Source organism: Podarcis tiliguerta (genome assembly GCF_965153285.1).
Source record: "Podarcis tiliguerta genome assembly, chromosome: 10".
NCBI classification, from domain to species: Eukaryota; Metazoa; Chordata; class Lepidosauria; order Squamata; family Lacertidae; genus Podarcis; species Podarcis tiliguerta.
Window position 1 is genome coordinate 70,046,852 of NC_139543.1, and position 20,241 is coordinate 70,067,092.

Here is a 20,241-nt window from a genome sequence, read left to right on the forward strand (position 1 = left end):
AGTATTTGATGCTAGTTCTTTAAAATTATATATGCATCCTCCTGGTGCCTAGATATCCGAGACAGTTTTCCAGCCCCAGGCAGGAGGCCAGCTTCTCTCGGACAGAGCCCTTTTTAAGTGTCTGGAGTGTCATGCCACATATAGATAGCTCAGCTGATGAAGTTGGCCCTCCCCAGTTACCTCCAGTGTTAGAAACTCAGATATATAAGCTAGGCACCAAATAGCTCCTTAAACCAGGGTTACAGTCACCAAAACTAAATGCCTAGTTGCCATTTCTTGGCCCAGATGGCTCAAAAGTTATGTTTTTCAATACAACTTTTTGTTTCCTTGAAATTCATTCTGATTGTGCAGAAAAAATATAACAGAATTCTGCAGATGCTACTGTATGAAAACAGTACAGATCCAAAGATCCCCAGGCATGCGCCTCCAGATGATGGAGACGTTAGGCGCCATCGGAGCATCTTCACTTGGTCGCAAGTGGCCAACAACTGGGTGCAAAATGTGCCTGGCAAATTTTGTTCGCTGCCTGGTGGCTCTTTCAGTACACCAGAAGAGCCCTTCCGGATCAGATAGACCAAAGACCCGTTCAGTTCTCACAGTTCTAATTAGATGCTTCAGGGAAGGCTACAAGAGATCAATATCTATATGGCTGCTGGATAAGGCACTATTAGCTGAACTCTGAAAGCTTGACCTCCGGCAATGCACACCAATTTTAGTTGAGTGGGCCAATTTCCCATCCTTAAATTGCACCAGTTTTTGTATGCTGTTGTGTGTGCTCACTGAGAGGATTACCACGCTGCAACTCTCCCGCAAGCCAGGTTTATGTGAGCTGCCTGTCAAAACTGTTTCTTGAAATACTGTACAAGCCTCCAATCTACTATGTCACAACGAGTTTGGAGCATGTAACATGACAAATGCCACAGCGTGTCTGCCCATCTCTGAGATAAGAGATGCAAACAGCTTCTGTGTCTTGCTTTGTATAGTGATTCCCCTCCAATCACTACTTCCCCCCCCCAAAAAAAACCCCTACTATCAACCACCTGCTGTCCGTGTCCCTTAGAATCCCCTCCTTTTTGTGTCATAGCTCAAAATGATGGGTTTGGGGGACAGAGAAAATTTGAGGTGCAAGCACATTGCAAATTGGATGTGCGATTGAGATCGCTGGCTCCTGTTCTGGACTGTGCTTCATAGCTCATGGATATAAACAGCTCATTGTGTGAGATACTTGGAGAAACAGGCGATTTGCTTAAGGTGTGTGTTTGTGTGATGGTCTAATATGTTGCGGTTTTAACAGCCAGAATAGTCCTAATACCTTGGAAAAAAAGAATTGGAAGTGGGAGTAAGCCAGTTGGAGTCCTCAGCCGGTTTTATGCAGCATAGATTTTTTTTAAACAAAACAACTGACTTTTCAGAATAAATAAATCTTAAAATTGGATTTACAGATCCATGCCAGTTTTTAATAATGTTGTTGTTTAGTCGTGTCCGACTCTTCGTGACCCCCTGGAGCAGAGCACGCCAGGCACTCCCATCTTCCACTGCCTCCCACAGTTTGGTCAGACTCATGCTGGTAGCTTCGAGAACACTGTCCCACCATCTCGCCCTCTGTCATCCCCTTCTCCTTGTGCCCTCCATCTTTCCCAACATCAGGGTCTTTTCCAGGGAGTCTTCTCTTCTCATGAGGTGGCCAAAGTCTTGGAGCCTCAGCTTCAGGATCTGTCCTTCCAGTGAGCACTCAGGGCTGATTTCCTTCAGAATGGAGAGGTTTGACCTTCTTGCAGTCCATGGGACTCTCAAGAGTCTCCTCCAGCACCATAATTCAAGAACATCCATTCTTCGGCGATCAGCCTTCTTTATGGTCCAGCTCTCACTTCCATACATCACTACTGGGAAAACCAGAGCTTGAACTATACAGACTTTTGTTGGCAAGGTGGTGTCTCTGCTTTTTAAGATGCTGTCTAGGTTTGTCATTGCTTTTAATAATAGCATGTTTTAAAAATGAAATCTGGCCTTAATGTGAGCATAATGGGCTGTATCCAATGCCCCGTGAGCATAGTACTGTGGGAACTTCCCTCTCCTCCCTCTTCGCACCTCCAAAATCTGCTCCCTCAACCCTTTGTAGTTGATTTTGAGGGTGGGTGGGAAAGGAAAAGGGGAGAGGAAGCTTTGTTGTGTGCCACAACAAAGGGAAGTCAGTTGTGCCAGCGCAGCTCGTAAACCTTTTGAACTCGACTTCTGACCCTCTTATGAAGTCATTTGTTTCATAAAAATAGATGGGGGGGGGGCCTGTATGGATGATGCAAATGGGTGTAACTGATGCACTCATGAGCATTATCTAATGCTCTAACAAAGTCAATAAAAGGATATCATATTGTATAGTTGTGAATCTTTTCCCTCCCGGATCGATATTTCTTTGGTGAAATGGTCAGTTTGTCCATAAGCACAGTGTCCTATACTTTCAAAAAGATTTGCATTTAAAGATTTGCATTTCCAAAAGAATTTTGTATTCACTAATCTAGCTGCAGTTAATAAATGGAAGATTGGGTATTTATTGGTTATGTTCTTAATATGAGGAGTAAAATAAGATAGCAGAGCTACTTTTGTGTCTGGTTGTAGCAATTGTCCCATCATTTGATTAATTGTTTGAAAAACTTTCCCCCCGAAGGGAATAATCTTTGGGCAAAACCACCCCGTGTGTACTAGGGAGCCATGTAAATTTCATTCCTGCCAGCCAAGGTTAGATGTGTTACGATTAATTCTATATATAATGGTTGTGCTCCTTGCAATAAAGTTGGCTAATTATAAATGGACTTCTGTTTAACACCTTGACTTTACGTTGTCATTAATGGGAAAGCAAAGCTCGCTTGGATATGAGTAGCTAATTCACGAGGAAAATACATTTGGAGAGGTGTTTTGGGCACGTTCGATTGCAGGGTGGCGCCAGTGGCATATGCCTGGAAGGCAAGTTTAACAAGAGACTTTCATTGTTGGCAAAATATCACTGACGTTTGCCACTTCAGTATGCGTAGGAATAGGCCCGGCTGTTTTGCCAGAAAAGTTCCTGGCTGATTCTGTTTTCTATCCCCAGGCAATGCCATAACACACTTGGCCCCTCTCTCAAAAAAAGAGCATTGGTAAAAGGAAGTGCTTGTGTGTGTTATGGGAGCTTGCCTGGGCTTGTAGAAGGCTGAAAAGTCTTGACCAGTGTAACTTACACAAGGTTTTATGAACTAAGGGAGAAAGTATGTTTGTCAAAATGTGCGTAGGTTTGCATCAGAAAGGGTATGTCACAGGATCAGGGTCACAAAAAGATAACCAGAAATGCCTGGAGGACATGGGAACACTAAAATGTATTGGATATTCTATTCCGAGTGAACCCATTGAAAGTGATAGATGTGATTTACTTAGGTCCATTAAATTTAATGCAGTGATGGCCAAACTTGTCCCTCCAGCTGTTTTGGGACTACAACTCCCATCATCCCTAGCTAGCAGGACCAGTGGTCAGGGATGATGGGATTTGTAGTCCCAAAACAGCTGGAGGGCCAAGTTTGGCCATCACTGATTTAATGGGTCCGCTACTCTTAAGTAGAACCCGGTTGGACGCAAGCCATTTTTGTGTCAGGTAAGGAGAAATTTCATTGTTTCCATTAAATCTGCTCTATGTTTTTAGCAGTTCTTGTTTTTATCTGTAAGCCACCTTGAGTCCTGTTAGGGAAAAAGGTGGATGATGATGATGATGATGATGATGATAGAGTGCTTGTAAGTGGGGATTGTGGTCCAAGGAAAGGCAGGCCAGCAGAGTTTTGAGCGCAGCAGAGCCCCAGGTCAGCGAAAGTTGTGAATGGTGTGCTTCATGCATTTTGGTTGGTCTTGGCTTCTTGGTGTAATTTGTGCTGTCCATCAGGAGAGTGGAGCCATCTTTCTGTAAGTCACATGGGGCTGAGGAGATGCTTCCTCTGAAGTTCAATGTGTGTGCAGGGACAAACCGTTCTCCCACTCCCTCAGCAACCATATTCAGAAATGGAGGATGCATACCAGGTCCTGGGTTCAATCCCTGGCCTTTCCAATTGCAGAATTGTACGTCACAGGGAAAAGGGACGCGGGTGGCGCTGTGGGTTAAACCACAGAGCCTAGGACTTGCCGATCAGAAGGTCGGCGGTTCGAATCTCTGCGACGGGGTGAGCTCCCGTTGCTCGGTCCCTGCTCCTGCCAACCTAGCAGTTCGAAAGCACGTCAAAGTGCAAGTAGATCCATAGGTACCACTCCGGCGGGAAGGTAAACGGCGTTTCCGTGCGCTGCTCTGGTTCGCCAGAAGCGGCTTTGTCATGCTGGCCACATGACCCGGAAGCTGTATGCCAGATCCTCCAGTAAAGCGAGATGAGCCCTGCAACCCCAGAGTTGGCCACAACTGGACCTAATGGTCAGGGGTCCTTTTACTTTACCTTTAAGTCACAGGGAAAGGCACCTTTGCCTGAGATTCTGGAGAGCCACTGCTAAGCCAATGTTGGCAGTACTGAACAGGAGCAGCAAACTGACTCTGTACATAAGGCAGAAGAGACATCTTACATAATGTGCCGCTGGAATGCTTAGCTCACAGGGCCAGATAAAACTGTAAATTGGACTTCCAGACTTCTCTGAAAAATGTTTTACATTACCAGGGAGCCAGCCCCCTGAGACCTTCCGGCCCTGTTTCTTTCAGATTAAAAGATTGCTTGGGCTGCAGTGAGGCATGCGCAGAGGTTTCTCACGTTAGTATTCCTTGCGTCAATTCCATACAGGCCTACATGAGGTATTGTGGTGGCTCATTCTGGAACAGGGGAACTATAGGGAGCCCTGTGGCCTATGCAGAGCTAGCTCTGCCGCTATCTGAAGGGTGGTGGTGGAAGATGTGCTATAAATAGTTAAAAATCTTGCTGCTGGAATGCAAGTTGCACAGAACCCCTTCGAGCGCATCGCGTACATAGAATATATACGATGGCTTTGGCGGCAGGGAGGGGCTTAGATCTCTCCCCCAGAATCTTAAGCATTTGGCAAAACAGCTTGGTGACTCTGATCCCCTCCTTTCTTTTCCCTGTGATGTGATTTTTCTCCCTGGGCTGGGTGAGACCATAAATTGTGTATCTCTTTACGCATGGAGCTGTTGAAATTCCATAACGGTGAGCAAATTCTGTACTGCCACAGTGTTTTGTAGTTGGCAGGAAAACACTCCCCTTCAGTTCTCAGAGAGGTCTTGCCTGATGACATTTTTATTATCATTTTAGGTTAGGTGAGCATTTCCTAGCTGCTTTAGGTATGCCACAAAAAGAGGAGATTCTTGTTATTAGTGTTGTTCATTGTGGAATCCTCCTTCAAGATGGAATTTCACAACATTGCAGAGGGAGTTCTTCTTAAGCCTAAAAAAGAACGTAACATAGCACCAGCATTGAATTCCAAAAGGGCTTCTTGCTCAGTTGTGCTGAATACTTTCCTGAAGCTTATGAATCTGCAAGCAAACCCTCCATAGGCTGTACACCTATGATGCTATGGTAGATTAAAGAAATGAGCATTAAACAGCAGCATGCCATGTGCGGAGAAGTCACAGGCTACTCTAGATGCTGAAAACATTCTTACTAGGTGTGGGCCAAGGATACATGGAGTCCACTCAAACACATGCTGAAAGTGTAAAGCGGGGGTCAGCAAACTTTTTCAGCAGGGGGCCAGTCCACTGTCCCTCAGACCTTGTGGGGGGGCCGGACTATATTTTTTGTGGAAAAATGAACGAATTCCTATGCCCCACAAATAACCCAGAGATGCATTTTAAATAATAGGACACATTCTACTCATGTAAAAACACGCTGATTCCCGGACTGTCCGCGGGCCGGATTGAGAAGGCGATTGGGCCGGATCCAGCCCCCGGGCCTTAGGTTGGTGTAAAGAAAAGAAAGGCACTTTCTATCATATGTGGTGGTCCTGTAAAAGTCTTCTGGGAAATGATTTATAATGAATTGAAGAAAATGTTTAAGATAACCTTTAGTAAAAAACCGGAAGCTTTTCTTTTAGGGATTATGAATATAGAGATTTTGAAGGACCTTAAAAATTTGCTCTTGTATGCCACAACTGCAGCCAGAATGGTGTTTGCCCGGAAGTGGAAATAAGATGCTATACCAACTAAGGAAGAGTGACTGATTAAATTGATGGACTATGCCAAATGGCAAAACTGATGGGTGTAATATGAAACCAAGGGGGGGGGAATGATGATTAAAGAATGGGAAAATTTGTAGAATATCTGAAAGGTTCGGGGATTCAAATAAGTTCATTAGTGGGATTAACTTAAATCAAACAGTTAAAAATATAACTAAGATAAAAGGAAGAAAAAAATGGAGTAAAGCGTTAAAAATCTAAAGTAGAAAAGGAAACACAAAAGGGGGGGAGGGAAGTCAGATATGTAATTGTATTCGAAATATGTGTTTGTAAGCTGTACTTGTAATCATGTGAAAACACACACACACACACACACACACAGATACAGAGATAGAGATACAGTGGTGCCCCGCAAGACGAATGCCTCGCAAGACGGAAAACCCGCTAGACGAAAGGGTTTTCCGTTTTTCAATGCGCTTCGCAGGACGAATTCCTCTATGGGCTTGCTTCGCAAGACGAAAATGTCTTGCGATTCTTGCGATTTTTTTTCCGCTCCTCACCCCCTTTTTCTAGGGCACTAAGCTGCTAATAGCCTTTTAGCAGCTAATCTGCTAATCCCTTAAGCCGCTAATAGCCGCTAATAGCCGCTAAACCGCTAATAGCGCTAATCCGCTAATAGGGTTGCTTCGCAAGACGGAAAAACCACTAGACGAAGAGACTCGCGGAACGGATTCTTTTCGTCTTGCGAGGCACCACTGTATATAGATATGGCTAGGATACAGGGAGTCCAGATGCAGGTTTAGCAGAAGTAAGGCAGAACTGGCAGCTGACTGGAAAGGAAACTGAGGCAATGAATGGATTATGGAGGAGAAGGAGTTGAGGGAAGGAGGGGCCAATAAAAAAGCACCAGTGTCTTTACTCTGTGCCCCTACTTCCTTTTGCCCTCTGCCTCCCTTAGTTTCCACCTGTCAGCCAGTGCTGTATCCTTAAAATCATAGCACCACAGAGTTGGAAGGGTCCACAGGGTCATCTAGTCCAACCCCCTGCTAAACATGGCTCTTTTGCCCAACATGGGGCTCGAACCCACAACACTGAGATTAAGGAGTGACATGCTCTGCCAACGGAGTTACCTTCCTTCCCTCCGCTCAGCCTTTGCCAATCTAGTGACCTCCAGGTGTTTTGGACTACAACATAGATCAACTCCAGCCAGCTGATGGCGAAGGCAGCTTTTGCAAGCCTGTATCTTCCTCCTTCCTGTTCCCCTTGTCCTAATGGAGGGTCACTTGGGACCCTGGGTCAAAGGAGCTGTGTGCAGTTTGCAGCAGAGGGGTGGATCATAGAATCATAGAGTTGGAATAGACCACGAGGGCCATCGAGTCCAACCCCCTGCCAAGCAGGAAACACCATCAGAGCACTCCTGACATATGGTTGTCAAGCCTCTGCTTAAAGACCTCCAAAGAAGGAGACTCCACCACACTCCTTGGCAGCAAATTCCACTGTCGAACAGCTCTTACTGTCAGGAAGTTCTTCCTCATGTTTAGGTGGAATCTTCTTTCTTGTAGTTTGGATCCATTGCTCCGTGTCCGCTTCTCTGGAGCAGCAGAAAACAACCTTTCTCCCTCCTCTAGGTGACATCCTTTTCTATATTTGAACATGGCTATCCTATCACCCCTTAACCTCCTCTTCTCCAGGCTAAACATGCCCAGCTCCCTTAGCCGTTCCTCATAAGGCATCGTTTCCAGGCCTTTGACCATTTTGGTTGCCCTCCTCTGGACACGTTCCAGTTTGTCAGTGTCCTTCTTGAACTGTGGTGCCCAGAACTGGACACAGTACTCCAGGTGAGGTCTGACCAGAGCAGAATACAGTGGCACTATTACTTCCCTTGATCTAGATGCTATTCTCCTATTGATGCAGTCCAGAATTGCATTGGCTTTTTTAGCTGCCGCGTCACACTGTTGGCTCATGTCAAGTTTGTGGTCAACCAAGACTCCTAGATCCTTTTCACATGTACTGCTCTCAAGCCAGGTGTCACCCATCTTGAATGAATAAGGGAACTTCTGGAGGCAGCAAGCTTTGGGGACAGCGCTGTCAAAAGAGATGTGGCATGTAAGGAGTGAAATTCACATTGGTCAGAATGAACTAGCCAAGTCTTTGGCTGCAGTTCTCTAGTTCTAAACAGCCAATAAGTCGCGACTTCCGTTCTTTGTAGTTTCAAAATAGCCTGTTTGCAGGAGGGCAGTGTGGTCATTTAGCTTAACCCAACGTATTAGTGTGTGCCTGGCTAGTTGTTGATGCCTCTATGCCATGAGAAAATAATAGCCTCAGGGGTTCATCTGGGCGCATTCAACATGGTGATCACAAATGCCATCACTTCTTTCTAATTAAGACAAGTGGTATCAGCCAGCCAGCTAATTATAACGTCCTTTTTCTGCAGTTGGAAGCGTCTAGCAGAAGGGCAATTGTGTGGCGTGACTGATGGTGCCCACGGGGAAGCCTGAAGACCTTCAGCTTAAAACAAGCTAACTGTCGCTCCTGTGTTTAATTTCCCAAGGATATCACCATGGTTGTGGCTGTTCGGCAGGTCGTTTTGTACCTGTCCCTGTGGACCACCTGTGTTCTGAGCAAACCCACCGAGAAGAAGGATCGCATCCACCACGAACCTCAGCTCAGCGACAAGGTCCACGATGATGCACAGAACTTCGACTATGACCACGACGCCTTCCTGGGTGCAGATGAGGCCAAGACCTTTGACCAGCTGACGCCCGAAGAGAGCAAGGAGAGGCTGGGGTAAGGAAACCTTGATGGTTTTCACATAGGAAGGCTGCTTGGGGGGTGACTCAAATCCACTGCAGCCTGTTGTGTGCCTTCCCCACAAGCCAGCTCCTATGGGGCTCTGATGCACAGTCCAGCTAAGCAACTGTCCTCGCCTTTAGGCCATGGGTGGGAACCTGTAGCCTTGCAGGTATTGTGGGATTCCCACCATTTACCATGTTACCTGCAGCTGGTAGATGTTGGAGCCCAACCGCACCTGAAAATCCTCAAGTTACCCATTCCTCCTTTAGACAGACTTGCTGCCCAAAGCTGGCGACTTTTTCTCAGGAGTAAGCTGGCATGAATTAAACGGAAATTATTCCCAGGTCAGTATCTATAGAGTTACGGCAGGTGTGAGGAGCCTTTGACCTAGATGTTGCCGAACGACAACTTCCATCATCCCTGGCCATTGGCCATGATTGCTGGTACTGATGGGAGTTGTAGTTCAGCAACACCTGGAAGGCCAAAGGTTCCCAAAGATTTCATTAAAATCTGTGCAGGTGCATCTTGTTATTAAGTGCCTCTTAAGTTGCTGATTGGGACGCAGGTGGCGCTGTGCGTTAAACCACAGAGCCTAGGGCTTGCCAATCAGAAGGTCGGCAGTTTGAATCCCCGTGACGGGGTGAGCTCCCGTTGCTCGGTCCCAGCTCCTGCCAACCTAGCAGTTTGAAAGCACGTCAAAGTGCAAGTAGATAAATAGGTACCACTCTGGTGGGAAGGTAAACGGCGTGCCTCAGTTTCCAAACGTTTTGGAAGTCAAACAGACTTCCAGAACGGATTCCGTTCAACTTCCAAGGTACCACTCTTAATAAATTTGTGCCCATGGCAAGAGTCTTGACTAGGGCCCTGGAGTTCATGCCGAGGAGAATAGCAGTGCTAATACCGTAACCTGCTTCATCACATTTGTTCAAATTAGCTCCTCAAGAAGGCTGTGACCTTGATGGGGCTAATGGCTCTCCCTCGGCAGTGCAGTGGGAAATGTCTCTCTCCCCCCGCACCCTGTGGCCCAAGTGTCAAGTAACAGGAGTGACAGCTGTGGTTATATTTGGCTGAGCATTCTTATGCTTCTGCTGCTGCAGACTTGGGAAAAGCTCTCCTTGGGAAATAAATCATGCAAGTTTGCCCCGTTAGCCCCTCATGTCGAGACTTTCTGAACATGCCGCACCGCTGTGGGGGCCTTGGCCAAAGAGCCTGGTTGTTTGTCTAGCCCAGCAAAGTAGTACAGGCTTGCATCGCTTCCGTGACGTTCACGTTTGCGCCAGAGAATTGATTCAAGAATTTTTTCCCTTTCTCTGGCAGCTGTGAGTAGGGTGCTGCTGTGTTGTTCCAACGGGCAGATGCCCATTAGGGTCAGGGCAAGAAGAAGGGTATCCAGACTGTCACCCACTAGTGCATGAGTCACCCTACACACACAGACAAGCAGGGTTCCAGCGAAGCCAGTAGGTCTAGCAGAAATTTGGGCCGAGCACTCCAGTTCACGTTGCATCACAGGCACACTCTCCAGAGCAGCTGTCTGCGCTGGTGAGGGCTGATGAGAAGGCTGGGGAAGGCTGCTCTAGAGTAGCAGGATGTGTGTCCTGCTGTTCAGGCGAGCCGTCGTCGAGTTAGGGCAGGCAGGTTGCAGGCGACTTTTCTAGGACTCGTGCCTCTTGCTGAGATTTTCCACCTCGTCCGACCTTTCCTTGTGGGTCGGGTTTCAGTTAAATCCCTCACCAGCATGCTTTGATGCAAGTGGAGGATAGGGAAGGGGTGGAGAACTGTAACGCCTGACCCTCAAGAGCTTGGCTGTTAGTGGGTCAGGTGTCAAGGAAAATCTGGCACTCCGCAGAGAAAATGTGTTTTTAACACAGTACAAAGGTAGCATGCGTTTACCCTCGAAGCTCAAAACCAGCTGCTACCACCACCACCCTTGCCTCCATCTTGGCTGCTTTTTGAGCTTCTCAGCGGAGGTGGCAGCTGCAGCCCTTTCCCTCCTTTTCCATAGCTCTATTCTCCCCGAGTTCCTCCCCGGACTCAGCTTGCTTTATTGATTCCCAGCAGCTGCTGCTGTGACTCGAGATCCCTGGGGCAGCTGCCTGGAGCAAGGAGGAATCCTTTGTGTGTGTGTCTTGAGTGGCATTCCTTGCCTCGGGACTCCCGAGACCAGGGCTGTTAAATGCAAGTTAATGTTTAAAGTCGATTTAATTGTGCCAAATAATGGGTTGCATCTGGTAGGATCTGGTTACGTGCTTGCATGGCGTTACAGGCAGGTCCTTGGTTACTACTGAATACACGGGGAGGTGGGCTGTCTGAGAGGTCCATATAAATTGCTGAGGGTTTCAGAGGCCACTGGGCCTCAAAGATGACCAGCTGCCACCCTGCTGTTGAACAAGGCTGTCGAACACTAGAGCTTCAGTCTGTTCCTTCCTAATACAGTGGTACCTTGGTTCTCAAACTTAATCCGTTCCGGAAGTCCATTCCAAAACCAAAGCGTTCCAGAACCAAGGGGTTCTTTCCCATAGAAAGCAAAATGGATTGATCCGTTCCAGACTTTTAAAAACTACCCCTAAAACAGAAATTTAACATGATTTTTACTATCTAATGAGACCATTGATCCATCAAATGAAAGCAATAATCAATGTTCTGTACTATAAAATAAATAAGATCATAAAAAAATTAAAATTAAAATTTTTTCTTACCTGACTGATAATAGTCATTGTTTGGATGGGGGGGGGTGTTTATCCATTTCTGCAGTCAATCAATCAATCAATCATAAAACAAAAAACAATCCACAGACACAAAAATGAAAAAGACACACACACAAAAACGCAAAAGCAAAAACAAAAGCACCAAATATTACCTCAGAACACTGCAATCAGAAACAGAAGGCTTTAATTACGATTGGGGGGGACTTAAATTTGCTGCTTAAGGATAAAACTGAAGGAAGGAAGCCTTAATTGCTACGCGGGGGACTCAAATAAGCTGTGCAACAGTAAAAACGGAAGCTCAGCAGCATGTTTGGCTTCCGAGGCAAAGTTCGAAAAGTGAAACACCTACTTCCGGCTTTGCAGCGTTTGGGTTCTGAGTTGTTCAGGAACTAAGCTGTTCAAAAACCGAGGTACCACTGTACAGAAGACGGCAAGGAAGGGGTGTTGGTTGCTCTCCACCTGCTGTCAGGCTGCAGCCCCCCATCCTCCCTGACTGTTGACCATACTGGCTGTGGTTGAAGGGAGTCCCAGCAACAAAAGATGGCTACAGGTGCCCCCTCCCTGGTAGCATAAGGGCTCTTGCTCCTCCCACTGTTGGGCTGCCCCATAAAGGTAAAGGGTAAAGGAACCCCTGACCATTAGGTCCAGTCGTGGCCAACTCTGGGGTTGCGGCACTCATCTCGCTTTACTGGCCGAGGGAGCCAGCATACAGCTTCTGGGTCATGTGGCCAGCAGGACTAAGCCGCTTCTGGCGAACCAGAGCAGCGCACGGAAACGCTGTTTACCTTCCCGCCGGAGCAGTACCTATTTATTTACTTGCACTTTGACGGGCTTTCGAACTGCTAGGTTGGCAGGAGCTGGGACCGAGCAACGGGAGCTCACCCCATCACGGGGATTTGAACTGCCGACCTTCTGATCGGCAAGTCCTAGGCTCTGGTTTAACCCACAGCGCCACGAGGGAGCCGCCGTTTGTCCGGAGACAGCTTCCGGGTCATGTGGCCAGCATGACTAAGCCACTTCTGGGGAACCAGAACAGCGCACGGAAACGCCATTTACCTTCCCGTAGGAGTGGTACCTATTTATCTGCTTGCACTTCATGTGCTTTCGAACACTAGGTGGGCAGGAGCTGGGACCAAACAACGGGAGCTCACCCCATCGCGGGGTTTCGAACAGCGAACCTTCTAACCCTAGGCTTAGTGGTTTAGACCACAGCGCCACCCTCATCCCTACTGGGTTGCTCTATAGCTGTTGCCAAACATGGCACGTGACCCCGCTCTGATTAGGCCCAGGTATTTATTTACTTTTGTCTCTTTTAACTCTTGCCGGCTTTTTCTGCATTTCCTACAGAAAGATTGTAAGTAAAATAGATGAAGACAAGGACGGGTTTGTAACTCCCGAAGAGCTAAAAGACTGGATTAAATTTGCCCAAAAGCGCTGGATTTACGAGGATGTAGAGCGCCAGTGGAAGGGGCACGACCTCAATGAGGACGGGCTCATTTCCTGGGAAGAGTATAAAAATGCCACCTACGGCTACATCTTAGGTAGGTCCCCTGCTCTTGGGGCAACCGCTTTCTGGAGCCCGGCGTCTTGAAACTTGCTTGTTTTGTCTTGTAGAATGATTGTAAGTAAAATAGACACGGATAAGGATGGGTTTGTGACCGAGGGGGAGCTGAAGGCCTGGATTAAGAAGGCGCAGAAGAAGTACGTGTATGACAATGTAGAGCACCAGTGGCAGGAGTATGACATGAACCAAGATGGCTTAATCTCCTGGGATGAGTACAGAAACGTGACCTATGGCACTTACCTGGGTAAGGGGCAAGTTGCCAGAGCCGCAGTCATCCTGATCTCCTGCCGATAAAGCAGGAAGGGGGTGGGTGGGCAGGGTGGTCTGGCAGGCCATGGGAAGCCTGAAATGCCTAATGATTTAGATCTGAGGGCTGATGCGTCTCTGCTGATAGAATCGGCCTTCGAATCTCGCCAGGCACATTTTTCATCTGGCTATCAGTAAAAATGCCCAGATAGCGTCTGACGTCTCCACCATCTGGAAGCGTGTGCCTGGAGATCTTTGGATCTTGACAGTATTCACACACGAGCAACACACCTTGCAGAATTATACTTTATCTGCACAATCAGGAACCAAAAAGTCACATTGAGAAATATGACTTTTGAGCCATCTGGCCCCAAAATGGCAACCAGGCGTTTGGTTTGGCCGACCGTAATCCTAATTTAAGGAATTGTTTGGCGCCAAACTTTATATATCTGAGTTTCTAACACGGGATAGAATCCCATGTTATGGGAGAGGTAGCAGTTGTCTCCTGTGAAAATGGTCCCTTGCCAACTTACATTGAGGAAGCACAAAAAGCCCTGGAAGTCTTGGACCTTGACTGGAGATGCATCTTCTCACCTCTGCTTCATTGATAAATACAGCGTAGCGACATGGTCTTAATGGTAACTCTCCTGAGTGCTACCACAGGCTGTATGTTAACGTTAAATCTCCTGTTGCGTTTGAGCTCTTCAAGACCTTTGGCTAAGAAAGGAGGGGAGAATCCTGGGAATAGAATAGAATAGAATTGAATTGAATTGAATTGAATTGAATTGAATTTATTATTTATACCCCACCCATCTGGCTGGGTTTCCCCAGCTACTCTGGGCGACTTCCAACAAAGTATTAAAATACAGTAGTCTGTTAAACATTAAAAGCTTCCCTAAAGAGGGCTGCCTTCAGATGTCTTCTAAAAATCTGGTAGTTGTTCTTCTCTTTGACATCTGGTGGGAGGGCATTCCACAGGGCGGGCGCCACCACCGAGAAGGCCCTCTGCCTGGTTCCCCATAACTTGGCTTCTCGCATTGAGGGAACTGCCAGAAGGCCCTTGGTGCTGGACCTCAGTGTCCGGGCTCAACGATCGGGGTGGAGAGAAGCCCCCCAGATGCTGCGTTGGCCTCGCAGCTCCCCTAAGCCCCAGTCGCCACGGCCAGTGGTCACATAGCCCAGGAGCATCTTGAGGGCCACGGGTTCCCCACCCCTGGCCCACTGTTCCTGTCTGCAGAGGAGGAACTGTCACTCAGTGCAAGGAAGGCTAACTTCTGGGTTCAGCTGCAGTGCCCATGAACTCACCACTATGCGTTGTGGGAAGGGTTTTTCCCCCAAAAAATCTCTTCCCTAGCATTGACCCAAACCAGTCTTCTCCAGGCTGGTGCCCTCCAGATCTTTGGGACTACAACTCCCATCAGCCCTTGCTAGCACGTCCATGCTGCCTACGGCTAATGGAAGTTGTAGTCCATTCTGTCTGGATGGCACCAGGTGTGTGTGTGTGTGGGGGGGAGCTAGTGTGTAATGCTCTGAGCCTATTGCAAACACACCTTCCTGCTTATCGTGCACTCCGTGACTTGACTTGGGCAAAGAGCCATTCCTGTTGCAATACAGTGTGTTGCTCTTGGCTTTTATTTTAATTTTGATACCCAGATAATAAACTTACTTTCGTGTATCTCTAGCAGTTGGTTCAAAATGAATTAATTGCTGTGGTTAAAATATACCGTATTTTTCAGACCATAAGACGCACCTTTTTCTTCCTAAAAAGTAAGGGGAAATGTCTGTGCGTCTTATGCAGCGAATGTGTGGTCCCTGGAGCTGAATTGCCCAGGGGAGAAAAGCAGATCATGCTTTTTTTTTTAAAAAAAGAGGGAAGTGGGTGTTGAAAGGAAGCAGCTGATCGGCAAGCAATCGGGAGGGAGATAAGGGAGGCTAGAGATAAAGGAGGCTGACTGGGAGGGGGGAGGTAAAGACAGCCAACTTGCAAGGAAGGGAGACAGGAAGACTAAAGCAATGAGGAGAGAAATTAGAAGAAAAGGAGCAAAAAGAACTGTTCCAGCTAAGGAAAAGGCACTAAGGCAAACAAGAGGGAAGGGGTTGTTGAAAGGAAGCAGCTGATTGGTAGGCAATCAGGAGGGAGATTAAGGACGCAATAAAGGAGGCTGCCTGGGAGGGGGGAGGTAAAAGCCAAGGATTTTTGCATTGGGTCACCCCAAATTCACCATCAGATCACATAGCATGACCATGGCTACAGCCTGCACCAAAAAAATCACGCATCCACTGTTTTGTGGGGCTGCAGTGACGCAAAAACATGGTTACAAAGCACAGATCCACATGGATCCTCAGGATTTTTGCACTGGGTCACCCCAAATTCACCATCAGATCACATGTCTGTGGCCACAGCATGAACCACAAAAATCATACATCCACTGTTTCGTTCAGAATATCCCCCCCCCCCCTGTTTTCCTCCTTTAAAAACTAGGTGCGTCTTACGGTCAGGTGCATCTTATGGAGCGAAAAATACGGTACCTTAAAGCAGGAGGGTGACCAAAGAGTCAACCATTTTTGCTAGTGAGAAATTATGGTCACCTGGAGCCTGGTTTGGCCGTTCTGTGGCTGAGGAACACCAGGGTCCCTGAGCAACATTTTGCTCTTGGAAAGGGTGCTGCAGAACTTGCTGGGCGGCAGTTATTCCACCGTCGTTTTCCCTGAACAGTGTGCCCTGTGACATGTTCAGTAAACGTGTGCAAACTGCACTTCCGGCAGTAGTAATGATAACACCGGTGAGGTTTGTTACCCCTCAAGTGATCTCCTGGCACTGAAGCAGACGCATCCTTTCTCTTGCCACCCAGACGACCCCGACCCCGACGATGGCTTCAACTACAAGCAGATGATGGTGAGAGATGAGCGGAGGTTCAAGATGGCCGACAAGGACGGCGACCTGATTGCTACCAAGGAAGAGTTCACTGCTTTTCTGCATCCTGAGGAATATGAATACATGAAGGATATAGTTGTGCAGGTGGGTACCACGCAGGGACACATGGATACACCAGTGTGGTGTAGTAGTTAAGAGCGGTAGTCTCGTAATCTGGGGAACCGGGTTCGCGTCTCCTCTCCTCCACATGCAGCTGCTGGGTGACCTTGGGCCAGTCACACTTCTCTGAAGTCTCTCAGCCCCACTCACCTCACAGAGTGTTTATTGTGGGGGCGGAAGGGAAAGGAGAATGTTAGCCGCTTTGAGACTCCTTAAAGGGAGTGAAAGGCGGGATATCAAATCCAAACTCTTCTTCTTCTTCTTCTTCTTCTTCTTCTTCTTCTTCTTCTTCTTCTTCTTCTTAAGCCAGGGAGCAAGTATAACCGTATTTAAGTGACACATTGCCACCCATATCCCACCTGCAAAAGGCTTAGGAAACCATTTTAATGCTGCTTTTGAAATGTGTTCTGGTCAGGGTGGATAATATTAATGATTTTTTTAAAAATCAGATTTTTAAATTTATTTAAATCAGATTTTTTAAAATTTAAATCGGATTTTTTTAGATTTAAAGTGGATTTTTAAAATAAAATGCTTTTGGAGGAAAAATCTTTCTGAAGATAGTTTTCTATTTAAGTTACTTTCTAGTCCAAAGGCTATTCATCAGGAAATGAGGATTTCTTTTAAGTTTCTCATGTGTGCTAAAACTCAGTCCAAGTTTTTTTTTTATAAAAAAATTGTTTAACCACATCAGTTAACAAACATGGATACATATGCCATAATGTTAATGTTTTAGTTAAATAAATTGTTATTAAGGAAATGATTATTTTTCTCCTTCCGATAAAGTACAGCAGCAAAGCTGTCCAAGTATAAACAGTGAACTTATTAAACCTCACCATAATTTCACAATTATCTTTCTATGTATTTCTAATACTACAACCAAATCAGTCATTTTTGATTAACTGCTCTGAAAATTTCTTATTCCAAAAACGAAACCTTCATTTGGTTGCAAATATTGAGATTATACCAGCAAGAATGAGTCCTCCTGTAAAAAAATGATTTAAATCAAGTCTTACCGACTAGTGATTTAAATTGTGATTTAAATTGATTTGATTTTAATCATATCCACCCTGTTTCCAGTCAGCTTATCATTGCCACCTCTGGGTCATAATAATAATAATAATAATAATAATAATAATAATAATAATAATAAATTTTATTTATATCCCGCCCTCCCCAGCCGAAGCCGGGCTCAGGGCGGCTAACAACAATAAATAAACAGTACAAAAGTACAGCACAAACAACACTCTAAAATCATTCATTATAAAATTAATTAATTCAAGCCACTGGCAACCATTGGGCCAGAGCTCCGTGAAGATTGCCGAGGGAGGGAGTCAGGCTGTGCCCTGGCCAAAGGCCTGGTGGAACAGCTCTGTCTTGCAGGCCCTGCGGAAAGATGTCAAGTCCCGCAGGGCCCTGGTCTCTTGGGACAGAGCGTTCCACCAGATCGGAGCCACAGCCGAAAAGGCCCTGGCTCTAGTTGAGGCCATCCTAACTTCTCTGTGGCCTGGGACCTTCAAGATGTTTTTATCTGAATACTGTAGGTTTCTCTGTGGGGCATACCAGGAGAGGCGGTCCCGCAGGTACGAGGGTCCTAGGCCGTATAGGGCTTTAAAGGTTAAAACCAGCACCTTAAACCTGATCCTGTACTCCACCATATGTGGAAGGCGAGGTTTCTGCACTTGTTCTATGGGTGGGTGGTTTGGGATCTTGACTTCTGTTGTCCCTTCTAGGGATCTCTGTATGTTCTATATTGATCCTCAGGTTCTCTTCTTGCCTGCTGGAAAGCATTTCTTATGCTCCCTTTACTTTGCTCTCTGGCAAAGAAGGGGCACCATAGCTCCCACCTGAGCTTAAGCTGCGATGCTGACGTTGGTTTTTCTCAACAGGAAACAATGGAGGACATTGACAAGAATGGGGATGGCTTCATCGACTTGGAAGAATACATAGGTGAGCCAGACATCACTTCCTTCTCTCCTCCTCCTCCTTCAGTTCAGATTCTCGTTGTCATTCCTCAAAGTTACTACAGTGGTGCCTCCCAAGACGAAATTAATTCGTTCTGCGAGTTTTTTCGTTCTACGAGTTTTTTCGTCTTGCGAAGCACCGCTGCGTATTGACGGTTTCCCGTAGGAATGCATTGGCGGTTTAAAAAAAAAGACGCAAGACGTTTCGTCTTGCGAAGCAAGCCCATAGGGAAATCCGTCTTGCGAAGCTACTCAGAAAACGAAAAACTCTTTCGTCTTGCGAGTTTTTCGTCTTCCGAGGCATTCGTCTTGCGAGGTACCACTGTATTAAAATGCTGTATTTAAAATGGCTGCAGCCCACTTTTGGAATGAAGGGTGGGTAGTGAATTAAATTAAGAAATCCTCCCCATTATTATGGTAACTGTGGGAGAGGCAGTCACACCCCAGAGGAACAGGGCTGGTTATGGGTTGGCTGCCCAGTCCCTCCCAGTTTCATTAATACTGATGTGTCTTTCGAGTTTGTGTTCCTCAGCATCTTGGCAAAAGGGAAAAGATTCCTGGCTAGACCATTTAAAATAAAAAGGTGCTCCCTTCTTGATACTCACCTCCCCTTACCTTGCATAATCTCATTCCCAGGCCGGCTGCTGATCCAGGTGATTTAAGAGTCATTATTGTTATCAGCCTCACATAGCCCTATTCCGCGATAGATTTTTATTCTTTTTTTAGTGATTGTTGCAATATTATTTATTTTTATTATCTATTGAATTTACCGTATTTTTCGCACCATAGGGCGCACTTTTCCCCCTTCAAAAATGAAGGGGAAATGTGTGTGCGTCCTATGGAGCGAAGACAGCATAGCCCCGCGACCCTCTGCCGGCTGGAGAGGTGATGTGCGGCTATGGCAGGAGCCTCTATAGCTGCGCCACCTCTCCAGCTGGGAGAGCGCGCATGGGGCTAAAGAAGCCCTCCACGACCCTCTCCCAGCTGGAGAGGTGACACGCAGGTATGGCAGGAGCCTCTATAGCCGCGTGCCTTTGTGCTTCTCCCCGACCTGCTCTTTGGGGCTGGTGGTGGGCTCCCCCCCGCCAGCCCTAAAGAGCAGGTCGAAAGGAACCTGAAACCTGGAGAGCACACCGACCCCTCTCGCTCTCCAGGCTTCCAAGGTAGCCGCCTGAAGGCGACTGAACGCACCTTAAACGGCGCCTTGTTTTAGAGGGGGGAAACAAGAGGGGGGGAAATTCTCCCCCTGTCTGCACAGCGCCTCCTGCCGCTTCGCTGAAGGGGTGCTGGGCAGAGAGGGGGAGAATTTATTTTTCTTGTTCTCCCCTCTCTAAAACAAGGTGCGTCCTATTGTCCGGTGCGTCCTTTGGTGCGAAAAATACAGTATATATGCTTTGGGGCCTCTATGTTGCATTCCGCAATCGATTTTTATTCTTTTTGTGTGATTGCTGCAATATTATTTATTTTTATTATCTATTGAATTTGGGGCCTCAGGTTAAAATCTGCAACTGAATCCAATGGACAGGTGGTTCTCAAGCCTGACCCAGTCTGTCTGTCTGCCTGTCTCTCTGCCTCTCTCCCCCTTTGCCACAGGCGACATGTACAGCCACGACGGCGATGCCGAAGAGCCTGAGTGGGTGAAGACGGAGCGAGAGCAATTTGTAGAGTTCCGGGACAAGAACCGCGATGGGAAGATGGACAAGGAGGAGACCAAGGACTGGATTCTGCCCTCGGACTACGATCATGCCGAGGCAGAAGCACGGCACCTCGTTTACGAGTCGGATCAGAACAAGGTGAGGCTCTGTCTGGATTCAGGGAATT

The 20,241-nt window shown here is 46.9% G+C and overlaps 1 protein-coding gene across 2 annotated transcripts in view; it reads left to right on the forward strand.

The window, feature by feature from the left end:
• CALU (calumenin) overlaps positions 1-20,241 on the forward strand; it is a 28,772-nt gene that overhangs the window by 3,843 nt on the left and 4,688 nt on the right. Inside the window, exons 2-6 of one of the 2 annotated variants that reach the window (XM_083402400.1) lie at positions 8,669-8,904; positions 13,230-13,423; positions 16,278-16,444; positions 18,346-18,406; positions 20,014-20,213. In XM_083402400.1, coding sequence (XP_083258526.1) covers positions 8,678-8,904; positions 13,230-13,423; positions 16,278-16,444; positions 18,346-18,406; positions 20,014-20,213 — 849 coding nt within the window. In that variant the 5' untranslated portion in view covers positions 8,669-8,677. Of the gene's footprint in view, positions 1-8,668; positions 8,905-12,962; positions 13,157-13,229; positions 13,424-16,277; positions 16,445-18,345; positions 18,407-20,013; positions 20,214-20,241 lie in introns of both variants that reach the window. The other variant, XM_083402399.1, reaches the window with a different exon arrangement.